The 23,502-nt window shown below is 40.2% G+C and overlaps 1 protein-coding gene across 1 annotated transcript in view; it reads right to left on the reverse strand.

Moving 5' to 3' along the window:
* The window catches only part of DDR2 (discoidin domain receptor tyrosine kinase 2), a 130,105-nt gene that overhangs the window by 11,847 nt on the left and 94,756 nt on the right, over positions 1–23,502 (reverse strand). The window contains exons 3-10 of the mRNA XM_069478408.1: positions 23,020–23,122; positions 21,674–21,905; positions 21,220–21,367; positions 20,750–20,855; positions 16,227–16,410; positions 10,370–10,613; positions 3,952–4,014; positions 2,992–3,122 (exon numbers count right to left, since the gene is read on the reverse strand). Of these exons, the coding sequence (XP_069334509.1) occupies positions 2,992–3,122; positions 3,952–4,014; positions 10,370–10,613; positions 16,227–16,410; positions 20,750–20,855; positions 21,220–21,367; positions 21,674–21,905; positions 23,020–23,122 (1,211 nt within the window). The remainder of the gene's footprint in view (positions 1–2,991; positions 3,123–3,951; positions 4,015–10,369; positions 10,614–16,226; positions 16,411–20,749; positions 20,856–21,219; positions 21,368–21,673; positions 21,906–23,019; positions 23,123–23,502) is intronic.

The following is a 23,502-nucleotide window of genomic DNA, read 5'->3' on the forward strand; positions in this document are numbered from 1 at the left end:
CATTAACATTCTGAAGTACTTGAAGTACTTATAAGCGTCATTTACATGATGCTGTAAGAACCTATCAGTAGCCAAAGATCTTCTTGATCTTATAGAGTTTTCTATGTTCTATTTAACAATAGGTTTTGCTGGCTTATCCTTTAACTGCTTTGACTTTATGTGGACATAAATTAAAATGCTCATTAATTTAACAAATGTCCTGTAATGTGATGAATCAACAGTTCATCTGAGCATCCTGGCACTGTAGGTAAAATATTATAATACCTCCGACCCCACATTTTTACTAACCAAAAATAAAACGGCTACAAAATGGGACAGGAAATCCCTAGGTGTCTGGGGATACCAAAGTGAATTACACCTAATCCAGCAAGAAGAACAACAAAACAACTAAATGTTGTGGCATCTGATTCAATATAATCTGCCTGCTTCATCAAGAGGAAAATGCCAGCATCTAAATGTGTGTGAGTATTTGGATTTAAACATGTAAAATGCTGCACTTTAACAAACAGTGTGGGTGTTCGATGGAGGAACTTAGATGTGGGCTTTTCCACTAGACTGAAAGGTTCTTTTTTGCTGTGATATCCCCAGTACTGAGCATGCAGCCCAGCACATAGTAGATACTCAATAAACGTGGGTTTTATATCTCAAAGAGGGAGTACCATCAAAAGTATCCTACAAATAAGGCTACAGCCTAAAACTACATTAAGTAGTGTTCTTAGAATATATGTGTGCGCTTAAAGATTTTCCATATAAAATTATGTCCCCAGGAAGAAATCCTGAGTGTCATTCCAGAGCAGTTTGAGCTCTCTTACTCAGGATATACAAGGCTAGAAAGAGTTTCTTGAAGGACCAAGTTAAATATTCAAGGGCAAAATTGTTGCTCTCCCTTTTGCCTGGAGAATCTCCAATCCAAAATGAAGCCCATGAAGATATTCCAACAGGCCTCAGAAGAAAGACCCAAAGAAGTGTGGTAAATTCTGGCTCAAATAAAGACAAAAAGTTGATAGAAAACACAGATCCTTGGCCGGGTGCGGTGGCTCACGCCTGTAATCCTAGCACTCTGGGAGGCCGAGGCGGGTGGATCACTCAAGGTCAGGAGTTTGAGACCAGCCTGAGCAAGAGGGAGACCCCGTCTCTACTAAAAATAGAAAGAAATTATCTGGCCAACATAAAATATATATCGAAAAAATTAGCCGGGCATGGTGGCTCATGCCTGTAGTCCCAGCTACTCGGGAGGCTGAGGCAGTAGGATCGCTTAAGCCCGGGAGTTTGAGGTTGCTGTGAGCTAGGCTGAAGCCACGGCACTCACTCTAGCCCGGGAAACAAAGCGAGACTCTGTCTCAAAAAAAAAAAAGAAAACACAGATCCTTCTCCCCCAGCTAAAATGTAGTCCTAACAGACTATTCCAGAAAGACACACATCCACTTTAAGCTATCCAATGAACCTTCAGCCCACCAGCTTCCCCCACCACCCTGGAGTGTCTCACCTAGGTACCAGTGTGTCCCAGCCGTCTAAAAGAGGACAGGTTCTGATATCCCCCATTGATGCCTCAAAACATAGTCATGCCAATAAGTGAGTCTGTACATTCTGCCTTTTAGTCTAGTCACTATATATGAATTGAAAGCTTGAATCTAGGTAAAGTGTTTTCAGACTGATGGTAGAGGTCCTTGTAGGAAGCAAGGAGATTCTATCTCCTGTGAAATGTTCCTATCTAACAACCTTAAAATAACCATCTCAGGGACCTGAATGTGGAACGGGTCAGAAGGAACTGCGGGCTACTCATTTGGGTGACTCCTTCACTTCTCTGATTTGAGCCCCCTTTGTCCTGTCCTATCCAGAGTTCTGGAGATTCAAGCCCAATCTCACGGTGCCCTTCCCCTCCTCTGTAATATACTCTACGCAGGCATTGGTCTCCTCTGAGAGACCGCCCCTAAACACAGAGATCAATCAATCAGGCTATATCTTCCTTCCTGTTCCCTGCCCTCAATAAGCAGCTCAAAGCCCCACAGCTCAGAGTTTCTATGACCTCTCACAGTCCATGTCTATCAGGTAGAACTCATTGACTTTGATCAAAGGCAGAAACACATACTCATCAGCTGACTCCAAGAGAATCAGACACTTAGCAGCAGTTCCCAGGGAGTTACTATCTGGTCCAAGAAACCAAGAAAAGTCACAGCTATTCCATCTTTGATGGAATATATATATTTTAGAAGAAAGAAATCAGCATATTTCAATATTAACAATTGGAAAGAACATAGAAGATTGAATACTAGTTGCATGACCTTGAGCACATCACATTTTCTCATCAGAAAAATAGCTCAATATAACTACGCCCATCTCATTATTACTCGATGAGGTTCAAATAAAATCATACATGAGAAAAATGTCTTTGTGGAGTATAAAGTGTTAGATAAATGTAGTGAAAGTTATTCAGATCATTTTGGCTTAGATAGAAAGAATCTCAGGAAGGACTCAAAATGAATAGAATTGTGAGAAACTTGGCTTGAATGTTTTTCTACACATACACGCACACCCCCCCCCCCCCAAAACAAGCAAACAAACAGAAAAAGAAGAGAAGGAACTTCAAAAGCATTTTAAGAAATTTTATCTAGACATTTAGGAGAGTGATTTTCAACCTTGGATATGCATCAGAATCACTGTTAAATTAAAAAAACATAAAGATGCCTGCACTCCACCCCAAACCAGTGAATCAGAATTTTTAAGGAAAACATCTGACTTGAGATTTGGTGTATTAGGGAGAGTATTCTGAGTGTTCTAATGTCTCCATTCTAAAAATGAGAAAATAGTGTTAGCTAATTCATTTCTGGATCCTTTCAACAACAATCTGCCCCATTCCTATGCTTCTTGGTATTCCCTGTTAACTCTAACCCTTTATCAAGTCTTGTAATTTGCCTTTCACTCCTGGGGCATTAGTGGCTCAGGAAAGGACAGAGAAGCTTCTCAAGTCCTGCCCATCCAGCACTGTCTCACCTTCTCCAGCATTTTCTGCCAGAACTGCCTCCAGAGGATGATGACAATGATGGCCAAGAGGATGAAGATGATGGCCACCAAGCAGCCAATCAGGATCCGAGTGTTGCTGTCATCGACTTTAAGCATTGGGTCTGTGACCAGGAAGAGAAAGCAGAGAATATAATCATCTCCTGGGGCAAGAAAAAGCATGAGGGACTGGACTGGAGGTAGACCCTGTTCAGGAGGATAATTGCAGAAGATCCTACCTTAATACTTCTGCTTATTCTTGCCCATGCTACTGTTTTATTATTTTGCTCCTATATTCTCCACTCCTCATCCATGGAATAGTAGCCTCCCCTCCCACATGTCTCAGACTAGATAATGGAGAGTTTTTCCATTCTTCTCCAAATTTTGTCCCTGTATTAGCATGGCCTGGGTCTCCTAATCACACCTCATGTAAAACAGATGAGGAACTAGTTTCACTCTCTGCATTCTTTGAGACATGCCAAGGTAGCTGAGAGTGCTCTTTGGAGACATTCAATCACACGTTTCCCAGATTGCTGGCTGGTATGGCCAGTGACTGTCTGGAGCAATGAATGCACTTTTGCATATTTATTTCCAGTTAGAGAGACCGGCAGTTTCATAGACTTTCACCCATTCATTAAGATCCCCACTATGAGTCTCACCTAGGAATGTACCTTTCCCTGTTCTTGCTCCAAGTTTCCCAAATTTTCATGGAGCAATTTGAGACAACTCCAGACTCTGCCTCAGCTGAAGAATCAATAAATCAGTAGTGAAGAGAGTGAATTTGAGACCTTAACTTTGAGGTGGACTGTCCTACCTTTCCAGGGCTACTCTTCATCCAAAGCCACCTGGTGTAAAGCCTCCCACACAGATAGTCTGGCCTTTGCAAATCACCACCCTTCTTCATCCTCCAGGAGGTCCCTTCAACTTAATTTTGTAATTAGGAATCACACATACCATAGGTTGTAGGTGCCATAGGGGAGGTGGGCAGAGCTCCAGAGTTGTTGTACATGGCAGCATCTGTTACAAAACAAGGGTGAATCAGAGCTGGGGAGAAGACAGATAGCTAGAGGTTTTTCTCAAGGCAGGTGGTGACCTAGCACATTGCGAACTCAATTTAGTGGGTTGCCACCAGCCTTTTTAGAAAATAAAATTATAAATATGTTAAATTAAAATCTCACTATTCATCTGTATATTATAGCGAGGACAACTTTTTTCTTGCAAAATTTTTGCTTCAAATATTATATACTAGGGGTCACAGTCCAAAAAGTTTAAGAAACAGTGGTTCCAGGTGCTGTGACCACACATTACCATCAAGCATAGGAAGCCGACCTAGAGTCAGCAAAACATAGAGAGGATACAGTGGGTAAGTGGGCATGGGACAGACATAATGCTAAGGTGCTCTTTCCTTCACAGAAATGAAATTGTTTTATAAAAGGGTTTCCACGATGCCTCATTGGCTAGCCCTTTAATTTATAAATAAAGGCTTCATCTTCATAGATAGATTACTGACATTGGGGTGTCCTTTTGCTATGATGTTGCAGCTTCTGAGACTAAACCCCAAAACTGTATTTGCCAGTTTATGTTGGTGACTAATTTTTCCCTCTAATTTGTATAATCAAGAAGGTCAAGAATTAGAATACAGATTTCCCTTCTAAGAGATGTTTCTTCCAAAAATCCTAATTTTTCTTCTTCTTAACATTAATATACAAATAGGGAGGTATTTGGCATATACATGAACTCTCTGAATTGGGTCCTTAGGCTCCAGGCAAAACTAATATTGTCATAACATTGGATTTAAATTTCAAGAGACCTGAGGAGTCGAAAACCACAGTCCATAGCTATAATTAACTATAATAAGATAGTGTACCAATTACTCTGCCATGAGAATTCCTGAGGATGGGTGCAAATCATTTTGTCTTCCAGTGAACACTTACAGTATAAATGGCAAGGCTTTTGAGCATCTCGATTTCTGTTTTCAATAGGTACTTATATAAAATAATAAAATAGATACTTATATAAAAATACTTATACAAAATTATTTACTCCTAGTTTAAATCACTAGCACAGAAGACATTTAGGCACCAAAACTGATTTTCAAAAATACGCTCTATTTTCCTGTCAGTGCACCTTAATGAGCAGATCATCCTGAAATTTTCTTCTTTTAAACCTCAAATCAGAAAGGATAGGGTCTTCTTGTTTATCTTTAAGTCAGTCTCTCTTCTTCTCTTATGTTATTTACTCCTGATCTTTTTTCTAAGCCCAGTACAAGTCCCCTTGTATGCTATCCATTACAAACCCACTCTAGTGCCCCTTTTCTTCTGACAACTTATTGTTGGTACTGCTTTGAACATTTTTTTTTTTTAAATCATTATATAGGTCTCCTCTCCCTAGCTAAAACTTAATGGTATGAATAGAAGGAATCCTTTGTGTGACTAGTTTTGATTTTGGAAGGGTAGTGATGAGAACAGAAATGAATAGAATATTTACTTGACTCTTCTTGTGTGGTAAGGGATTTTTAAAAATGAGAGTGCAATGTGTCAAAAACTTTATATAAATTGCATTTTAGCTTTTGAAGATTCAACATAGTATCTGGCTCTAGTAAACTCAATCACTATTTTCTGCTGTTGTTTTTTTTTTTTTTTTTTTGAGACAGAGTCTCACTCTGTTGCCCAGGCTAGAGTGAGTGCCGTGGCGTCAGCCTAGCTCACAGCAACCTCAAACTCCTGAGCTCAAAGGATCCTCCTGTCTCAGCCTCCCGAGTAGCTGGGACTACAGGCATGCGCCACCATGCCCGGCTAATTTTTTCTATATATATTTTTAGCTGTCCATATAATTTCTTTCTATTTGTAGTAGAGATGGGGTCTCGCTCTTGCTCAGGCTGGTCTCGAACTCCTGAGCTCAAACGATCCGCCCACCTCGGCCTCCCAGAGTGCTAGGATTACAGGCGTGAGCCACTGCGCCCGGCCTGCTGTTGTTTTTTAATCACAAACAGTGCTTCGACCTTAAAACGAATCCCTAAAATTTAGGGGAAAAAAAACTGAATAAATTGAACCTAACTGTGTTTCATGTTGTTTGATATACACAGAGAAAAGAATTATCCTACTGTTATTCCAACTGATATTAGAACATAATATTTTAATTGCACATTCTTAGGATATATTCTCAGGACAAAGAAAAGAGAATTGCAAAGAAATCCTAAAGCTCATTCAATAGTTACGTTACTACTAATAATATCAGTATTGTTATTTTTAACAGCATGATGAAGCAAATGCTGTTAACATTGTTAGGAAATGTGATATTTAGCATTAAAAACAGAGATCCAAGTATGAAATCAAATTTAAATAAAAACCTTATTATCTTTAATTTGAATTAGAAGTAACAATATAAACTCATGATTTTTTTTTTCCTTTTTAAGTATACATGTTTCCTTGCTTTTTCTACTGAAAAATCCTAGAAATGATGACAACCCAATAACAATGAGCATTACTCTGGCCCAATTTGTGGTATCTAAATACCATTTCTTACTAAAAGAAATCAAGATTTCTTGAAGAAATGGTTGATTCTATGTCTGGGGCAGTAAATGCCCAAGATTAGCTTGGAACATCTTTTTCTTTCAGAAAACAAGAAAGTTACCAAAGGCTTATGGGGACAGATCCAAAGAACAAAGAGGCAGCTTAAAGATGCAGACTTTGGCCAAAGATAGGACAACTTGAGTACCAAAAAGAATAACTGCAATAGAACATTGAATTTGTAAAAAGCAATGAGTGTATAATGATACCAAGAAAACCCACCAAGGGTAAAAAACAAAACTGATTAGACATCATTGAAGATTGCTAGGGCATCAAGGCATCAATTCATTACTCTGAAAACGGATAATTAAAGTGAAAAAATTAGTCATGAAAAGGGAAAAAATTGTCATGTAGAATTGATAGTTAAAGGGAAAAAGTTAGTCAAGAGCCTTCCATTGGCTCTTCCAATATGAACTGCATTTCAGAGTAAGCAAGTGCATGAAGAATATTCATCTATTTAGAAGAAATTCAGCCAAGAAATGAAGGAGAAATAAAAGAATTAGAAAACCACCATTTAGCAACCCTTAATAAAATAAACCATTCAAACAATCGTTGTCAATGGAAGGTAGAACCTGAGGTAAAAGTTCATGGGAAACATGTGGAACTTTCCTAAAACCAGAAATCCATTTTAGTGTCACTAAAAGTGAGAGGATCCAAGGTGATGTCCCAATGATGAGGTTCAACATAAAGTATACAACATTATCTATGAAGAATTCTTGACAAATATAAATGTTGAACTTTAGTCAATTTAACCTATGGATATAACCTCCAGTCAGCAGGAATGACAGAGGACAGAAGTCTGAGTAAAATGACACCATAGAAAGCAGTCAGCTAAACCAGAATCAAATTTTAAAAACAAAGGAAGGAGCTGTTTTAGATTAAAAGATGGAACCAGACAGGGCTGCCCATTGTCTCCATTACTTTTCAACATAGTATTGGAAGTCCTTGCGAGAGCTATCAGGCAAGAGAGCAGAATCAAGGGAGTCCAAATAGGGAAGGAAGAGATCAAACTCTCACTTTTTGCTGATGATATGATGTTATATCTGGAAAACTCCCAGGATTCAACCATGAGACTCCTGGAATTGATTAACGAATATAGCAAAGTCTCAGGCTACAAAATTAATATACACAAATCAGAGGCATTTATATATGCCGATAACAGTCAATCGGAAAACCAAATTAAAGACTCAATACCCTTCAAAATAGCAACAAAGAAAATAAAATATCTAGGTATATATCTAACTAAAGAGGTAAAGGACCTCTATAAGGAAAACTATGAAACACTGAGAAAAGAAATAGCAGAACTTGCAAATAGATGGAAAAATATACCATGCTCGTGGATCGGAAGAATCAACATTGTTAAAATGTCTATACTACCCAAAGTGATCTACAGATTCAATGCAATCCCTATTAAATTACCAACATCATTCTTTACAGACATAGAGAAAATAATTATACACTTTGTATGGAATCAAAGAAGACCCCGTATAGCAAAAGCAATTTTCAGCAACAAAAACAAAATGGGAGGTATTAATTTGCCAGACCTCAAACTATACTACAAGGCCGTGGTTCTTAAAACAGCCTGGTACTGGCACAAGTGCAGGGACACAGACCAGTGGAACACAACAGAAAATCCAAATGTAGAACCATCCTCATATAGTCACCTAATTTTTGACAAAGCGGGAAAGAATATACTCTGGGGACAAGAATCCCTATTCAATAAATGGTGCTGGGAGAATTGGTAAGCCACTTGTAGAAGACTGAAACAGGACCCACAGCTTTCACCTCTCACAAAAATCAAATCACGGTGGATAACAGACCTAAACCTTAGGCGTGATACAATCAGAATTCTAGAAGAAAATGTAGTAAAGACTCTTACAGACATTGGCCTAGGCAAAGAATTTATGAAGAAGACCCCCAAGGCAATCACAGCAGCAACAAAAATAAATGAATGGGACATGATTAAATTAAAAAGCTTCTGCACAGCCAAAGAAACAGTCAAGAGAATAAACAGACCACCTACAGAATGGGAAAAAATTTTTGCATACTACACATCAGATAAAGGACTGATAACAAGAATCTATTTAGAACTCAGGAAAATCAGCAAGAAAAAATCAAGCAACCCTATCAAAAAGTGGGCAAATGACATGAATAGAAACTTCTCGAAAGAAGATATAAGAATGGCTAACAAACATATGAAAAAATGCTCAACATCCCTAATCATCAGAGAAATGCAAATCAAAACCACAATGAGATATCACTTAACTCCAATGAGAATGGCCTTTATTAAAAAAACCCCAAACAACACATGTTGGCGTGGGTGTGGAGAGACAGGAACACTAATACACTGCTGGTGGGACTGCAAACTAGTGCAACCCCTGTGGAAAGCATTATGGAGGTATCTTAAACAGATTCAAGTAGACCTGCCATTTGACCCAGCAATCCCATTACTGGGCATATACCCAAAGGAAAAAAGGTCATTCTGTAACAAAGACACATGTACCCGAATGTTTATAGCAGCACAATTCACAATAGCAAAGATGTGGAAACAACCCAAGTGCCCATCAATACATGATTGGATTAGTAAGCTGTGGTATATGTATACCATGGAATATTACTCAGCTATAAGGAATGATGAAGATACAACATCTCTATGGTTCTCCTGGAGAGAGTTGGAACCTATTATATTAAGTGAAGTATCCCAAGAATGGAAAAACAAGCATCACATGTACTCACCAGAAAATTGGTTTCCCTGATCATCACCTAAATACAAATCTGGGAACGACACCAATTGGATATCAGAGTGAGGTGGGGGGTGGGGGAGGGGATGGGGGTATGCCTACACAATGAGTGCATTGCGCACCGTTTGGGGAGTGGTAACACTTGAAGGTGCTGACTCGGGAAGGGGGGGTGGGGAAGGGAGGGATATATACCTACACGATGGGTGCAAGGCGCACGACCTGGGGAACAGACACGCCTGGAGCTCTGACTTGGGGGGAAAGGCGGTACAGGAGCAACGTATGTAACCTGCAATTCTGTATCCCCCATAACAAGATGAAATAAAAAAAAAAAAGATTAAAAGAGATATTGAGGAGAGAGAACAAAGAAATACACCGAGAGGGCCTTATTTGGATCCTGACTGGATCAAGCTAACTATAGTAAGACATTATTAGACAATCAGGGATACTTGAATATGGACAGACTATTAGGTAATATTAAGGAATTATTTAATAGTAAGTGTTAGATGATATAATGGTATCATGCTTACAAAAATGATGCTATTTTCTTGGATGCATTCTAAAAATTTTAGTAATGAAGTCAAATAATATGTCAGATTTGCTTTAAAATACTACAGCAAAAAAGAAAGGACTAGATGAAACAAGTATGGCAAAATATCAATGGTTAGTAAGGCTGAGTGATGGTTGGAGGCTTATTGTTCTCTTTACTTTTGTGTATATTTAGACATCTTCATTTCAATATTTTAATAATGTTTACATGTGCTTCCTCTTAACAGCACATTTGTTAACTGCCTTAATTTATATAAAGTTTTTAACATGTTGTACTCTCAGTTTAATTTTTTTTTTACTATTCAAGAGTCAAGTAAATACTCTGTTCAGCTCCATTCTCATCCCCATGCCTCCACAACTAAAACTAGTCACACAACTATTCCTTCTCTCCACCAATGAGAAGCCGCCTGTACAACCCTACATCTCCCAGAGACCCACCAATGAGAAGTTCTGGGCAGGGGCCTTCCTCCTTCATCACACTGCTCCCACTTCCCCAAGGGACCCTGAGTTCCCCACCTGATTGGAAGGTGATCTCACTGAACATCATCCAGGTGTCAGCAAAGTGGTACTGGCACTTGATGGCACTGGCCATTCGGTGGTGAAGGGGCACCGTGACAAACCGAGCACTTGGGTTGACGTCATCCAGGACAAGGGGGAAGGAAACAGCATTAGGCTCCCACTCATTGGCGTCAGAGCGGAAGTAGCACTGTACCTCCTTAAAGATCTTCACACCTTTGGCAAACATGTTGTTGCAGTGGACCTGGCAGAGGAAGAGGGATGTGAATGACAGACTGGCACTGCTGAGTTGCATGGGGACACAGTGAAAGCCAATTCAGTAAGATTCCTGTGTCTCTAAGCACCACCCTTAGTGAGCAGTTGGTGTTCTGCAGTCTTCTGGGTTTTCCCTTCTAGGAACTTCACAGTGACAGTGATATGTTGATCAGGCCATATAAAATGTAGGCTGCAACTTTAGTCACCTCCATGCCCTGTCTGCCCCTGCCCACCTCATTTCATGTTGCTGGACAACGGTTTTCTCATCTGTTAGATGAGGGCTGGACCAGCATCCTCTCGGGTCCTTCCTTGCACTGAACTCTCTTTAACATATTAACTGCCCTGAGAGTTCTATTTAACTCACGCTATTTTTGCCCCCGGGGCCCCGTGAAGCATATATAAAACCTTGTTGATGTTCTTATTGTTACAATTAATATTGACAATTTAATTCTAAAAAACATGGATTAAATGAAGAGAAGCCAATACATTTCGTTTTTCTATTTATGTTTACCTTCAAATGACACTTGAAGTTTTTATTCTATTTTTATAATAAAACACTTTGGCCCCAAGGACAAGTTTCTGGTTTTTTTGCCTGGCAGTTAATGTGTTAATCTATAATCCTTTCAACCACAGTGTTGTCTATCCAGATTCAAGCTATTCTGAACTGAGGTAAGAAGAAAACTGACATCCCACTTCCTCCTAAACACATTTCAAGGCCAGTCCATTTCTTTTCAACAGGGTTAGGTGAAAAACCTGAAATAATATATACCTGAAACAATTTTATCTTTCTTTCATAGCAATCTCATTTCTTTTTATTTTTTATTTTTTTTCAGACAGAGTCTCACTCTGTTGTCTGGGCTAGAGTGCTGTGGCGTCAGCCTAGCTCACAGCAACCTCAAACTCCTGGGGTCAAGTGATCCTCCTGCCTCAGCCTCCCGAGTAGCTGGGACTACAGGCACGTGCCACCATGCCCGGCTAACTTTTTCTATATATTTTTAGTTTTCCGGTTAATTTCTTTCTATTTTTTAGTAGAGACGGGGTCTCGCTCTTGCTCAGGCTGGTCTCGAACTCCTGACCTCAAGCAATCCTCCTGCCTCGGCCTCCCAGAGTGCTAGAATTAAGGCATGAGCCACCTCAGAAGTGAGTGATCTCATTTCAAGTGCCATGTATTAGCCTTTTTCAGCCAGAGACACAGACTTAATCATCTCTTTTAATTAAATTCAGTTGAGGTAAAACCATTCTGATGACGCTATCAAATCCTCTGCACAGATATTTCTGAGATGAGAAAAAAAATTCTGTTGGAAATTAACGTGTATCCTCTTGCCTAATGCCATGACCCTTTTACCAGGATATTTGTAAGGCTTTTAAGGATCATCAAGAACAAAGATTACACAATAGTCCCCCTGTAGAACCTTGCTGTGTTTAACAACCCTCAAAAACAGAATGTGCATACTTGTAACCAACTCAAGTGATAGTTCAGTAACACCTCCTCTGGCTCAGTCTGACGTGGGAAATGGAGCTTTCTTGGCCGCCATCCCCTGAATTTAAAGACTTCACAGGTTGGAAAAACATCACTGTCATTCTAGGAATGTATTTCCTGTTTCTGTTTTAATGTCTTGCTTAGGCCCTCAGTTGTAACTCTTTACCTGTTGTCACCCCTCCTCTGGTTTCTGGACCATCAACACAGGACTACCATTCAGAACTTGTTTTTAGCTGAAGGAGCAACAGCAATGATTATAGAATTTTAATGACTAAAGAAATAAAGCAGAGACACTCTAAGAATAGAATATTAGAGGAACAAGGATTGTAAAATTCATCTAGTCCTAGTCTCTATTTACTAATGAGGTACTGGGGATCAGAGGGTTGACTTGGCCCATGATCAGTCAGTAACAGAACTGGGTCTAGAGCCCTGGACTCCTAGTCCAGTGCTCTTTCCACATACTATGCCACACAGAAATGGAGCAAAGCATGTTAACTTTTCCATTTGGCTTTTCCTTTAAATGTTTTAATGATGAAAACATGTGTTGTTAATATCTTCCGTGGGATGAATTAACTGTTACAGTTTATTGAACAAAAGTCAACAGAACAAGGCTAAGAAAAAAATCAAAGAAAAACCATGTACAGTTTCAATAGATTTTTCAGATGCTTTGAAATCTGCAAAGCATTGAATAAGTATCCTGTGGGGGAGGTAATAATCTCTCCTACAGATGTTTTGGGAGTTCTCCTAGAATGCAAATAAATAGCATAGGATTTCATTCCCATGTGAATGTACATAATTATTTAATAAATACAGCACAGTTTTCAAATGCATTAGCATATCGTAATGGTGTAGTCTAACTATACTTCAGTGGAGGAAAATGGACAGTAATTTGCATCAGAAGTGATGACTACTCTCTAGAAGACACCGGTGCTCTGAAAGTCATTCCTTACTTTCTATTTGTCTCATAAAAATTAAAATATGCTGGAGATTTGTTTGGCCTTGAGAAGACTTGCCATGAGTAAGCTTCTTAGAAGTTTCTGGTACCTTTTCATTGCAGAATATGCTTTTGAATAATTTTAACCTGTGATAAACTAGTCACACAGGAGCTGCTGAGGAATCAGGAAAATCAAAGTCTGTTGATTACATAGTATAGCTTTATGGAGAGTTTAAAATACATTTCATTGTTTGTGGGACTAGAAATTCTCCCAAAGGTATATAATTGTGAATGTATATACATGTTCACAGGTACATATACACATTTTTCAGAAATACAAATAAAATTTCTCATAAAGCGTATTTTTGTTACTATGGATATCCTCCCCCCAAAAACCGTGAAGAATGTGTTACACACACTTATGTTTTACAATTGTCAAAGAGCCACCCTTGAACAATAAATTAGCAGACTGAGCATGTGTTGATCCTTCTGTTCTCATCTTAAATGTTTGTTCATTTAACTCATAGCTATTAATCCAATCAGGAAATATTAGAACATTAACATCTGGGAATAATATAATCGACATGCATTTCTTTTTGATTCCCAGTTTGTATAAAGAATAACAAATTTTGATTTACAAAGAACCCTTAATGATAACACAGATTTCCTTATTCTATGTCCCACATCATCCTATATACCTCCTTTTGCAAATAAACAGTACCTTCCCTGTTGAATTGCAAATTGTCCCAAAGTAGGGACCTTTTCTTATATATACATCTGTTTATTTCCAGAATCTTGCATAGTACCAAATACTGTTGATAAATTAGTAACACAGATAAATAGAAGAATGGATGAATTTAGGTAACAAATACTGAAACGAGGCCTGAATGCAAACAGAGGTAGAGTCTCCAAAGTTTTGGCCACTAGTATTCTGCACTCAACTATTCACAGGGATAAAGAACATATAAGGCCGGGCGCGGTGGCTCATGCCTGTAATCCTAGCACTCTGGGAGGCCGAGGAGGGCAGATTGTTTGAACTCAGGAGTTCAATACCAGCCTGAGCAAGAGCAAGACCCCGTCTCTACTAAAAATAGAAAGAAATTATATGGACAGCTAAAAATATATATAGAAAAAATTAGCCAGGCATGGTGGCACATGCCTGTAGGCCCAGCTACTTGGGAGGCTGAGGCAGGAGGATCACTTGAGCCCAGGAGTTTGAGGTTGCTGTGAGCTAGGCTGATGCCACAGCACTCTAGCCTAGGCAACAGAGTGAGGCTCTGTCAAAAAAAAAAAAAAAAAATTTAAAAGAAAAAAAAAGAACAGATAAACAGGGCTCCATGTGTGGCTCAAATTCACTGGCCCACTCTCTTTCCTGGGGCTTACACTACAGTCTTCTCATGCTCCTTCATAAACCAGTAAGAGTTATATGCAAACCACTTAAGCTCCTGGGGCCTCTTTCTTACAGACAGCAAAAGGCCTTTCTGTTTCACCCTTAAGTCCTAGTTTTCCTCAAGCCTAGAATTCAGGTTTAGCATCCATTCTGGTCACTTTTTATATGGACTTTTCTTCCCCTCCATTCCTTTCTCTCAGAAACAGACTTGAGATCGAGTAAGGGAAAAGGACAATAATTATTTGAGTGAGGAACTAGAAAACCCATTTTATTAAGAGAGATGTCCTCACCCTTACATTAAGGCTGGGCTCTCCTGTGCAGGCCTGCTGCAGAGAGAATGAAAATCAGACCTTAAGTCCCACACCCCAGCTCTTCTCAGGTGTCTGCATTTACCATGTTCCATCACAGACCCAGCCTCTAGACCTTTCCCAAGCCTCCTGGCTTCCACCACACCCTTCAATAAAGGTCACCTCTTCCCTCCTCACTGCCCTGTGATAATAAGCCAGTAACATAACTTCTGTTCTTACACTGAAGATATTAATTTTTTAATATTTTACTCTCCCCCATGTAAAGTGCTTATATTTTAATACAGACTTTTGGGTTTTTGTATTTTAGCCCCCCTCCAAAAAAAATCTAATAATTTACATTTTAGGCCTTGGGTTAACCCTACACCCCAGCCCCTTCTAACTCCTTGGACTGAACAGAGTCACTGAGATACTGTAAAGAAGACAGAATTGATACCCTGGGCTTCAGGTCTAGAATCCTGAAATTGGTCCAGTCAGGAGTAACCAGGGCCTCCCTGGCCCCAGATTCTTCTTCAAGTTTCTGTTTATAGTTAAGAAAATACAATTTACCAATGTCTTATTCCTACCTAACATATCTCCTCCTTTTTCTACCCAAGGCAGTAGAGATATTTATGACTAGGAATGGTTAGGGTAGGCAATCAAGGATAGCATTTGTTCATTCACAAACATTTATTAAGCTAGCATATATCAAGTGCCAGGCACTAGGATACAGAGATCAGAAAGCTGAGTCACTACCTTGGAGAAGCTTGAGGTCTAGTAAGAGAATCAGACACATACACGGCTAACTGACAAGAGATGTATGGTAACAGAAAAGAAAACAAGAAAGTCTGGGCACAGAAGAGTATGGAGTTTTCTATTATGATTTCTCAGTGCAGTGGGGGTGGAAGACACACTCTAGGGGTGGGGAATGGTTGAAATCCCTCTTCCATTGAGAATCAGACTTGCAATGAGCCACTCTTACTGATAAGACTGTGTCACATCCCTAGGAGTGTTGGGCAGGGCCATATAATGAGTTTTAGAGGCCCTAGTCACTTTTGCCTTTGTGGGACACTTCCTCCATTTTATATATATATATATATATATGTGTGTGTGTGTGTGTGTGTGTGTGTATGTACATGTGTGTGTATGTGAGTGTGTGCATATATATATATATATATATATATATTCTTCTGACATTAAAAGGAAATTAAAACATTTTCATAGGCCTTAAAACTATTGTGGGCACTGTGCCTACTGTGTCTAATGGATATGTCAGCTCTGGTGTTGGGACCAAAAAAAAAAATTTGAGAATCCTACTGACCTATTCTAACTTCCTTATTCAAAAACAAGCCCTTAGAGGTGAAGTGACCTGTGAGATGCGTGTAGCTAGTTAGTAGCAGAATATGTATTTGAATGTATTTGCTGGCATCAGGGTTCTTGCTAGCATGCCTTTTCTCTACCACACTATGATTTGAGCCCCTTCAAGAAGTTCCACCACACCTGATTCCACTGACCTTCATGGTAGTGAAATTCCTGATGCGGTCAAATTCAAACATGATCTCAATGTAGCCATTGGTGGCACTCTCGTTCCGCCAGCCCACGTAGTCATAGCCGGGCCACACGTGGTATTCATGCGTCTGCGTGAAATCGTCCAGGCCAGACACTCCATCTGTCAACTGGCCCAGCCCCTCAGTCATGCTGCTTAGGCCACAAGAGGAGGAGAAAAAGAAGAGAGGAACCTGAGTTAATCACACATTCATGCAAGAACTTTTACCTAGCTTCTTATAAGAGATTTTTATCTTAGATTTTATAAGAGCTTATTATCTCAGAATTAAAGGATTATAAATAATCCAATGTATATTATAATATTGACTCACTTATCTTGCATTAATGGAGAACTAAGAATTTCATATAAATAAATTTTACAAAATACTTGATGCTTTAGTAGCAAAACTTTTAAACAATATGTTATCATTTTATATAAAAGTCTTTCTATAATCTATTGTGCCATGCCTATTCTTTTAGACTGAATATAAGTCTTAATATGATGACTCAATATTATCAAATGCCTTTGATGAATTAATTCATTGAATACAGGAATGAATAAATGCATAGAATGAATACTACAGTAAATAGCAGCACTTGCCCCATCACCCAATAAATGTTCTCAGAGCTTGCTGGAAATTTTTCTGACCCCCCCCTTGACCGTATGTTGTCATTGTTCAGTGAATCAATTTCAGAGAAACCAGTCACACCCTCTTCTACCCCACAGTTCCAATAACTGAATTTGATATCAAACTAGAGGGGGGAAATGTAATCCCAAAATGCAAATCTAATTTATATTTAATTTTAATTAAATTTGTAGAATACTAGACCATGGAGTAAAATGTATGTATTTCATGAGAGTCTCAGGTATTGGATTTAGTTTTGTGTTCTAACTTGGCAGCTGTTTTTTTTTAACTTCTGAGTGTGAGGCTCTGTTTTGAATGACTGAGTTTGCCAGAAGCCTGACTTCTTGATGGGATGTAAGTATATTTATGTTAATTTGACTAGTTGAAGGACACAAAAGAGGCCTTCTTCCTTATATTTGTGGAGAGACAGAGGAAAAATCCATCATGTGGAACTTTTCTCTCCTCAAGCTCTGCATTTCAAGCTCTGGAAGACATGTCCTGGGTCTCCCAAATGAAGAGATTAGGATATTCACTCTCAAGCAATAAGAGATGTGACCCTTGGGGTTTATAGACAACTCAATGATAGGTAAAATTTATGAATTGCAAAAAAAAAAAAAAAAAAAAAAAACTAAGAGTAATCATGCCAGCCTGACAGCTACATTTTTAAATATATTTATTCATTGAAAAATGTTTGGCAAATTATAAAATTTGACTGGCCTTATCCAAAGTGACCAGAGCCTGGATCTCCCTTCCAAGGTTTTGCCATCTTTTTCTTCTCTCTACACATCAGAAGGCTAGGAGAACATAAGTTTACTTGCAAAAAATATATTTCCTATTAGCCACAGAAAAATAAATGCTATGAAAGTCTTATGAAAAGCAACACAAATTAAAATGAATGCTTGTTTAGTTTTTCCTTGGTTAATACTAAATCAAATGGAGAAGGGAAAAGAAAGGAAACTTTCCACGCTTACTTTATATACTTTAGAATTATGAGAATTACTATTAATACCACAAGTATATATTACTCTTGAAATTTTTTAATTAACAAAGTCACTTTTGCTACTATGACTACCTATTCCTGAGACCCTGACTTTGGTAGCTTGGATCTCATCACTCAGCCAGCTCAACCAGATATTTTACTACCTTGATTATTAAGTAGAAGCCCATTGTGCCTAAATTTCTTCAATTAATTTTTATCTTTCCTCTGGAGTCCAGAACCATATTTCCAGCTACTTTTCTTGTTTCCGTATTTGAATGTCCTGTTGGTCCCTTAAGCTTATATTGTAAACTAAATCCATCATCATCCCCTGCTAAAGTACCTGGTCTGGATTTTTTTTTTTTTTTTTTTTTTTTTTTTTTTTGAGACAGAGTCTCGCTCTGTTACCCAGGCTAGAGTGCCATGGTGTCAGCCTAGCTCACAGCAACCTCAAACTCCTGGGCTTAAGCAATCCTTCTGCCTCCACCTCCCAAGTAGCTGGAACTACAGGCATGCGCCACTATGCCCGGCTAATTTTTTCTATATATATTTTTAGCTGTCCATATAATTTCTTTCTATTTTTAGTAGAGACAGGGTCTCACTCTTGCTCAGGCTGGTCTCGAACTCCTGAGCTCAAACAATCCACCTGCCTCGGCCTCCCAGAGTGCTAGAATTACAGGCGTGAGCCACTGTGCCCCGCCCTAGCCCTGCTAAAGTACCTGGTAGACAATAAAGACTCAAAATCTAGTTGTTAAATGAATAAATGACATCCCCATTGTTTTAGCCACTTAGACACTCAGGCTGCATCTGACTCACTTTCTCACCCTATTACTGTCTTGATCCCTACATTCAATCAGATGGCAAATGTCCCCTAAATTATCCTCGTTCCCATTCCCACAGTCATAATTATGGCCTTGGTCATTAATTCTTTTCACCTGACAAAATTTGTAATTAAAAAATGTCCCTTATTACCTCCTCATTCCACTCAAATCTAAGCTTTCCATGCTGCTTGATTAATCTGTTTGAAGTACAGCTCCAATCATGTCCTGCCTTGGTTTTCAAAATCTTCAATGACTCCTAATGTTGATGATAATGTTCATGAAGAACAACTCCTGTCCCTTCTCCTCCTCTTCTTGTTCCTCCCGGCCTTGATTTCAAGTTCCTCCAAAATATGGCATAATCTTCCTTGTTATGTTTCTCACCTACTTCTTTGCTACATAAATATGGCCCGTGGTTAACTAAACTGTTCATTTTTCCCAGACATTCCCTTAAACTTTACATCCATAGTGTGTTTTTTCCTCCTGCTATTCCCTTTGCCTAAAAATTCCATTTCAATGTTCTCTACCTGTGAAAGTTCTACCCATCCTTTGGGGCTCAATTCAGATTTCATTTATTCTCTCATGTCTTTACTGATCCTCTAATCAGGTAATAACTTACATGTGTATAGCACTTTACCTTTACAAAATACTTTTATTATACATTTTCAATCCCTTAAGCCTCATAGCAAACAAAAGTAACTTTTATTACATGAATCCAGGTGTTATCACTCCCAATCTTGTGCTTTCCTACTGTAGCTTACTCTTTCCTCTGACCCCAGAGCAAACATAGGCTATCTCCTACTCATATCCTTGTATGGTAGTAATGTATACCCTGTTTTAACTTCATTCCAAATTGTGAGCTCCTCAAAGGTAAAATCAATGCCTTCAATATCTTTCAATATCTACCATGCCTAGCCAAATTCCTTGCAGTAGCAGTTAACAAAGATTTATTAAACTAAATGGAATTCAATTAATCTCTGATTTCCTCAATGCCTTGAGTCTATGCCTGCTGGAGTGTGGCTGAGTGAAAGAATGCCAAGGGAGTTTAAGCAAATGGGGAAGAACAGTGACTATAGAGATGGAAAGGAAACGACTAGGAGTAGAAGACTGAATGACTCAGGCCTTCATCCAGGGAATAGCAGCTGGGGGTAATAGTTTATTCTTCACACCTAAGCCAATGGAAAGCTGCAATTCCACACTCACCTTCCTGAGACTCACTAATATCTTCCTCTCTTAACTGCTATCAACCTCCATCATCTGGTGTGGACTTTATTATGGTCTGACCATTCTCTCAGGCTCAGTCTTTGCAGATAAAGACCGAGCTAGGAGAGAAAAGTATTGGAGTGGACTAGAAGAATAATGGTGAAGTGGGATAGGTAAGACCATCTTTCATCCAACCTTAAATTCCTCCTATATCTGATGGTACATCTCCACCATGGCCCTCCATTGATCTATGCCAGGCCTACTCACTGGTCTGTTCTGCTGTTCTCAGCTCCAGCTTCTGCTAGAGACAGGCCATTCCTGTCCTCAGCCCTGCCTCTTTCCCTCTCTTCTACCTACCTTCCTCCACTCCAGTCTTCATCTCATCCTGGAAACTTTCCTTGTCTATCATAAGCCTTAATAGTCTCCCTCTTTTCACAATTTCTAAAGCTATTATATTTATGGAGTCCATTCTTTCTAAACTTCTTGACCTGCCCAATTTATTATACTTATTACTTTAATTTCCTGGCCCTGTGTTTCTATAAGTAGACCAATATTTATGTCAGACCATATGTCCTGCTTTGAGAGTCAAAAATATGGCTACCATACTTAGAGCTATACCCTTTGCCCTTATTTTGTAATTTATTGTTGTTTTCTGTGTGATTCCCTTGTCCTCCCAAACTAGGCTTTAATTTCCTTGGAAATAAAGATCATGTATACTCCGTCTAAGTTATCTCAAAATGCCTAGGATAGGGACTAAATAAATACTAGTTAGTTGATTGATTGATTATTGCTCCCAAGCCATGATAAAATCTTCTTCTTTCTTAATGGCCATTTTCCCATTCTGATAATCAAAGTTTCTCATAATTTACCTGTACCCAACAGCTCCATCATAGACAGAATCATTCAGGTAAATGATGGAGCCTCCAGGGAGTACAAACTGCTGCCCAGCGGGAGCACTGTAAGACACCAAGCCATCTGCCAAAGGAAACACAGCTGTGTCAGTGCCTTTGGGGAAAAGATGTGCCTGCTCCTCAGACCAGTGGGAGCTATGTGAGGTTTCAAGGGAGCAAGCTTCCACAGCATGTCCACCAGGACTCAATCTGGGCACACAGGGAGCACTACTGAGGAGCATTCCTCAGTGGCAGTCAGCAGAGTGCCTCCAAGCATGGGGCACCAAGCCATGGGTTAATGAGCAATGCTCCTTTCTCTGCTCTACCCACGAGGGAATCACTTCATTTCAGAGGCAACTGATCCCATCCCTTTCTGATTTGATTGCCTTTATGTTCCAGGAATTGAGGTTTTGAATAAGATCTATAAGCTCCCTGTGCTAGAGACCTACCTAGCCAGACACAACCATAAAGCTCCACCCTCATGCACACATTCATGGAGTGGTCAGTGACTGGAATGAACCGGACAAATCTGGCCACGATGGGTGGTTCCAAGTCCTTTAGGAAAATGTCATAGGGGTTACTGTTTCCATCCAGCACCTGAGGAGAGAAAGTGAAGAGATGGTATTAAATCATCCTCACTTTTCTTCACGCCTCATCACCCTTTTGATGGATCCTCTTCTTTTAATTCAGGGAGCAGAAATATCTACTCAGCTTTCCCAGCAGCCTTGATAATCCTCTCTGTGCCCACTTCCCACCGTCCCTCACCCCAGGCTGCACATTGACAAGGGCATGCTGGGTCTGTGGACACACCAATCTACACAGACAACTTGTACTCTTCTTCTTCTAGCCTAAGTCAAAATATGGTCTTGGACATCCCAGGGTCTGGATGTTTCTTCTTTCTACCTGTTTCCCATGCCGGTTCCGCCAAGAGATCCAGCGAGTGCCATCCCGACTGTAATTGATCTTGTACATAGGGGCAAACTCAATGCCATGACCCCCTGCATGGCGCCCCTGGGTCCCCACCAGAGTTATGAAATGTAGGGTGTGTAAATCAATCTGCAGAAATTCCTTCAGGTCATCAGGTTCCACTGGAATCTCAGGGCACCAGGCTCCATCCCCTTCTTCTGAGTCCAGCCTTGAGAGGTGAGGGTTGGGGAGAGAGGGAGAAACCATGAAACCACAGAGTTGTTTACCAGTTCACAGCAAGAAGCTGCCTGGTGCTGTGGGGAGAGGGCAGGCTGGGAGCCCAATCCAGATAAACTTTTTGGGTTTTCCCCACAGGTCTGACTGCCACCACAGTACCCATTTGTGGTCAGGTCCCTCTCCCTAGAGCACCATGAAACTCAGAGAGACAGTCACTACCAGGGAGATGGAGGCCTTAGATCACATGTCACCTTTATTTCCCATCCTGATTTAGAGACCTTGAGGGAAAGAAAACCCTTCTTACCCTCTGTTCCCCTTTGGAGTCATTTCACATCTCCCCTCCCACTTTCAGACTCAGCTTAACAAAGCTGCCACTTCTTGCTTGGCTCTCTAGCAGTGGGAGTGGGGAGGGAGGGAGGGTAGGCCTTCAGTGAGGCACGATGGACATGGCAGCCCAGCAAACAGCCATGGAAGGGTGAGGTGAGGGCGAGGGTAAGAGCAACTCAGGGGAGTAGCAAATAATCTGGTTTCATTTTATTACCTCCAGGCCAGGCTACCACTGAGCAAAATTGTGAAATCATTATAAGGTTTATTCTGAGAACCTCTTACCACTTTCCCTCTCCCTGGAATGCTCCCTTTTCTCACAGATGCTACCCACACCTTTGTTGCTCCTTTCCAACCCCGCCAACCATCAGTGCTTTACAGTGAGTGAGGTTTCACAGACACCCACTGAGAAGAGGCATGGACACTAACTCCCAGCATCCTACATAATCTGCCCCTTCCCCCAGCTGCCATTTTGGCCCACCTCCTGCAGCAGCTCATGGACAGAAGTCAGCTAAAGCACATCCACTGCATATCAATGAACCTATTTGCTGTGGGTGGTGTGGCTCTGGGGCCTCTGTAGTTGGAATGGGGTTGCAAGACCAGCACATGTGGCCAAACCCCGAATTCTCTCCCTGAATACATACAGAGCAGGGCAGGCCCACTTGATGTCCTTCCTTGACTCTCACCGGCTCCTGCCAGTACCACCCCTCTGTGTCAGGGCTCTGGGTCTAGGAAATCTGTCCAACCCAGAATGAAGGCTTTCCTGAAGCATTCATCCTCACCTTCCATACTTGGCAGCTGTAGACTCTGACCACTGACTGGAAGCTGTGATGTCCTCATCTGGAATGTGACCTCCTGACATGCCCAGAGGATAGCGGCATATAGCTGGACCAAGAGAAACCAAAGAGAGAGGAGAGTACATGCTTTTATTTTGATTTCCAGAGCCCCCTAGGAAGAATATCATTGATTACTGAACAGGGAATAAGAGAACTTAAATCTTCCTAAGTCCGTCTATGAGCCCAGTTTGACCACCCTGATTGTACCAGACTTATCTTCCTGGCCCTTACTCCAAGTACAATTTAGGCCTCCAAGACTGGACCTTAGTCAAACTTGTCCTTTTGTCCAAACTCTAACAAGTAATGTGATATAATGTGGTATGCCGATTTATGCTTGGTATCTGATATCACCCTAATGGCCCATCCCCATTCTCTTATTAGCAGATGTGCACTTCTAATCAATTTCCCAACAGTAATGAGTCATCCTTG

The sequence above is a fragment of the Eulemur rufifrons genome, chromosome 8 (assembly GCF_041146395.1).
Source record: "Eulemur rufifrons isolate Redbay chromosome 8, OSU_ERuf_1, whole genome shotgun sequence".
NCBI lineage: Eukaryota > Metazoa > Chordata > Mammalia > Primates > Lemuridae > Eulemur > Eulemur rufifrons.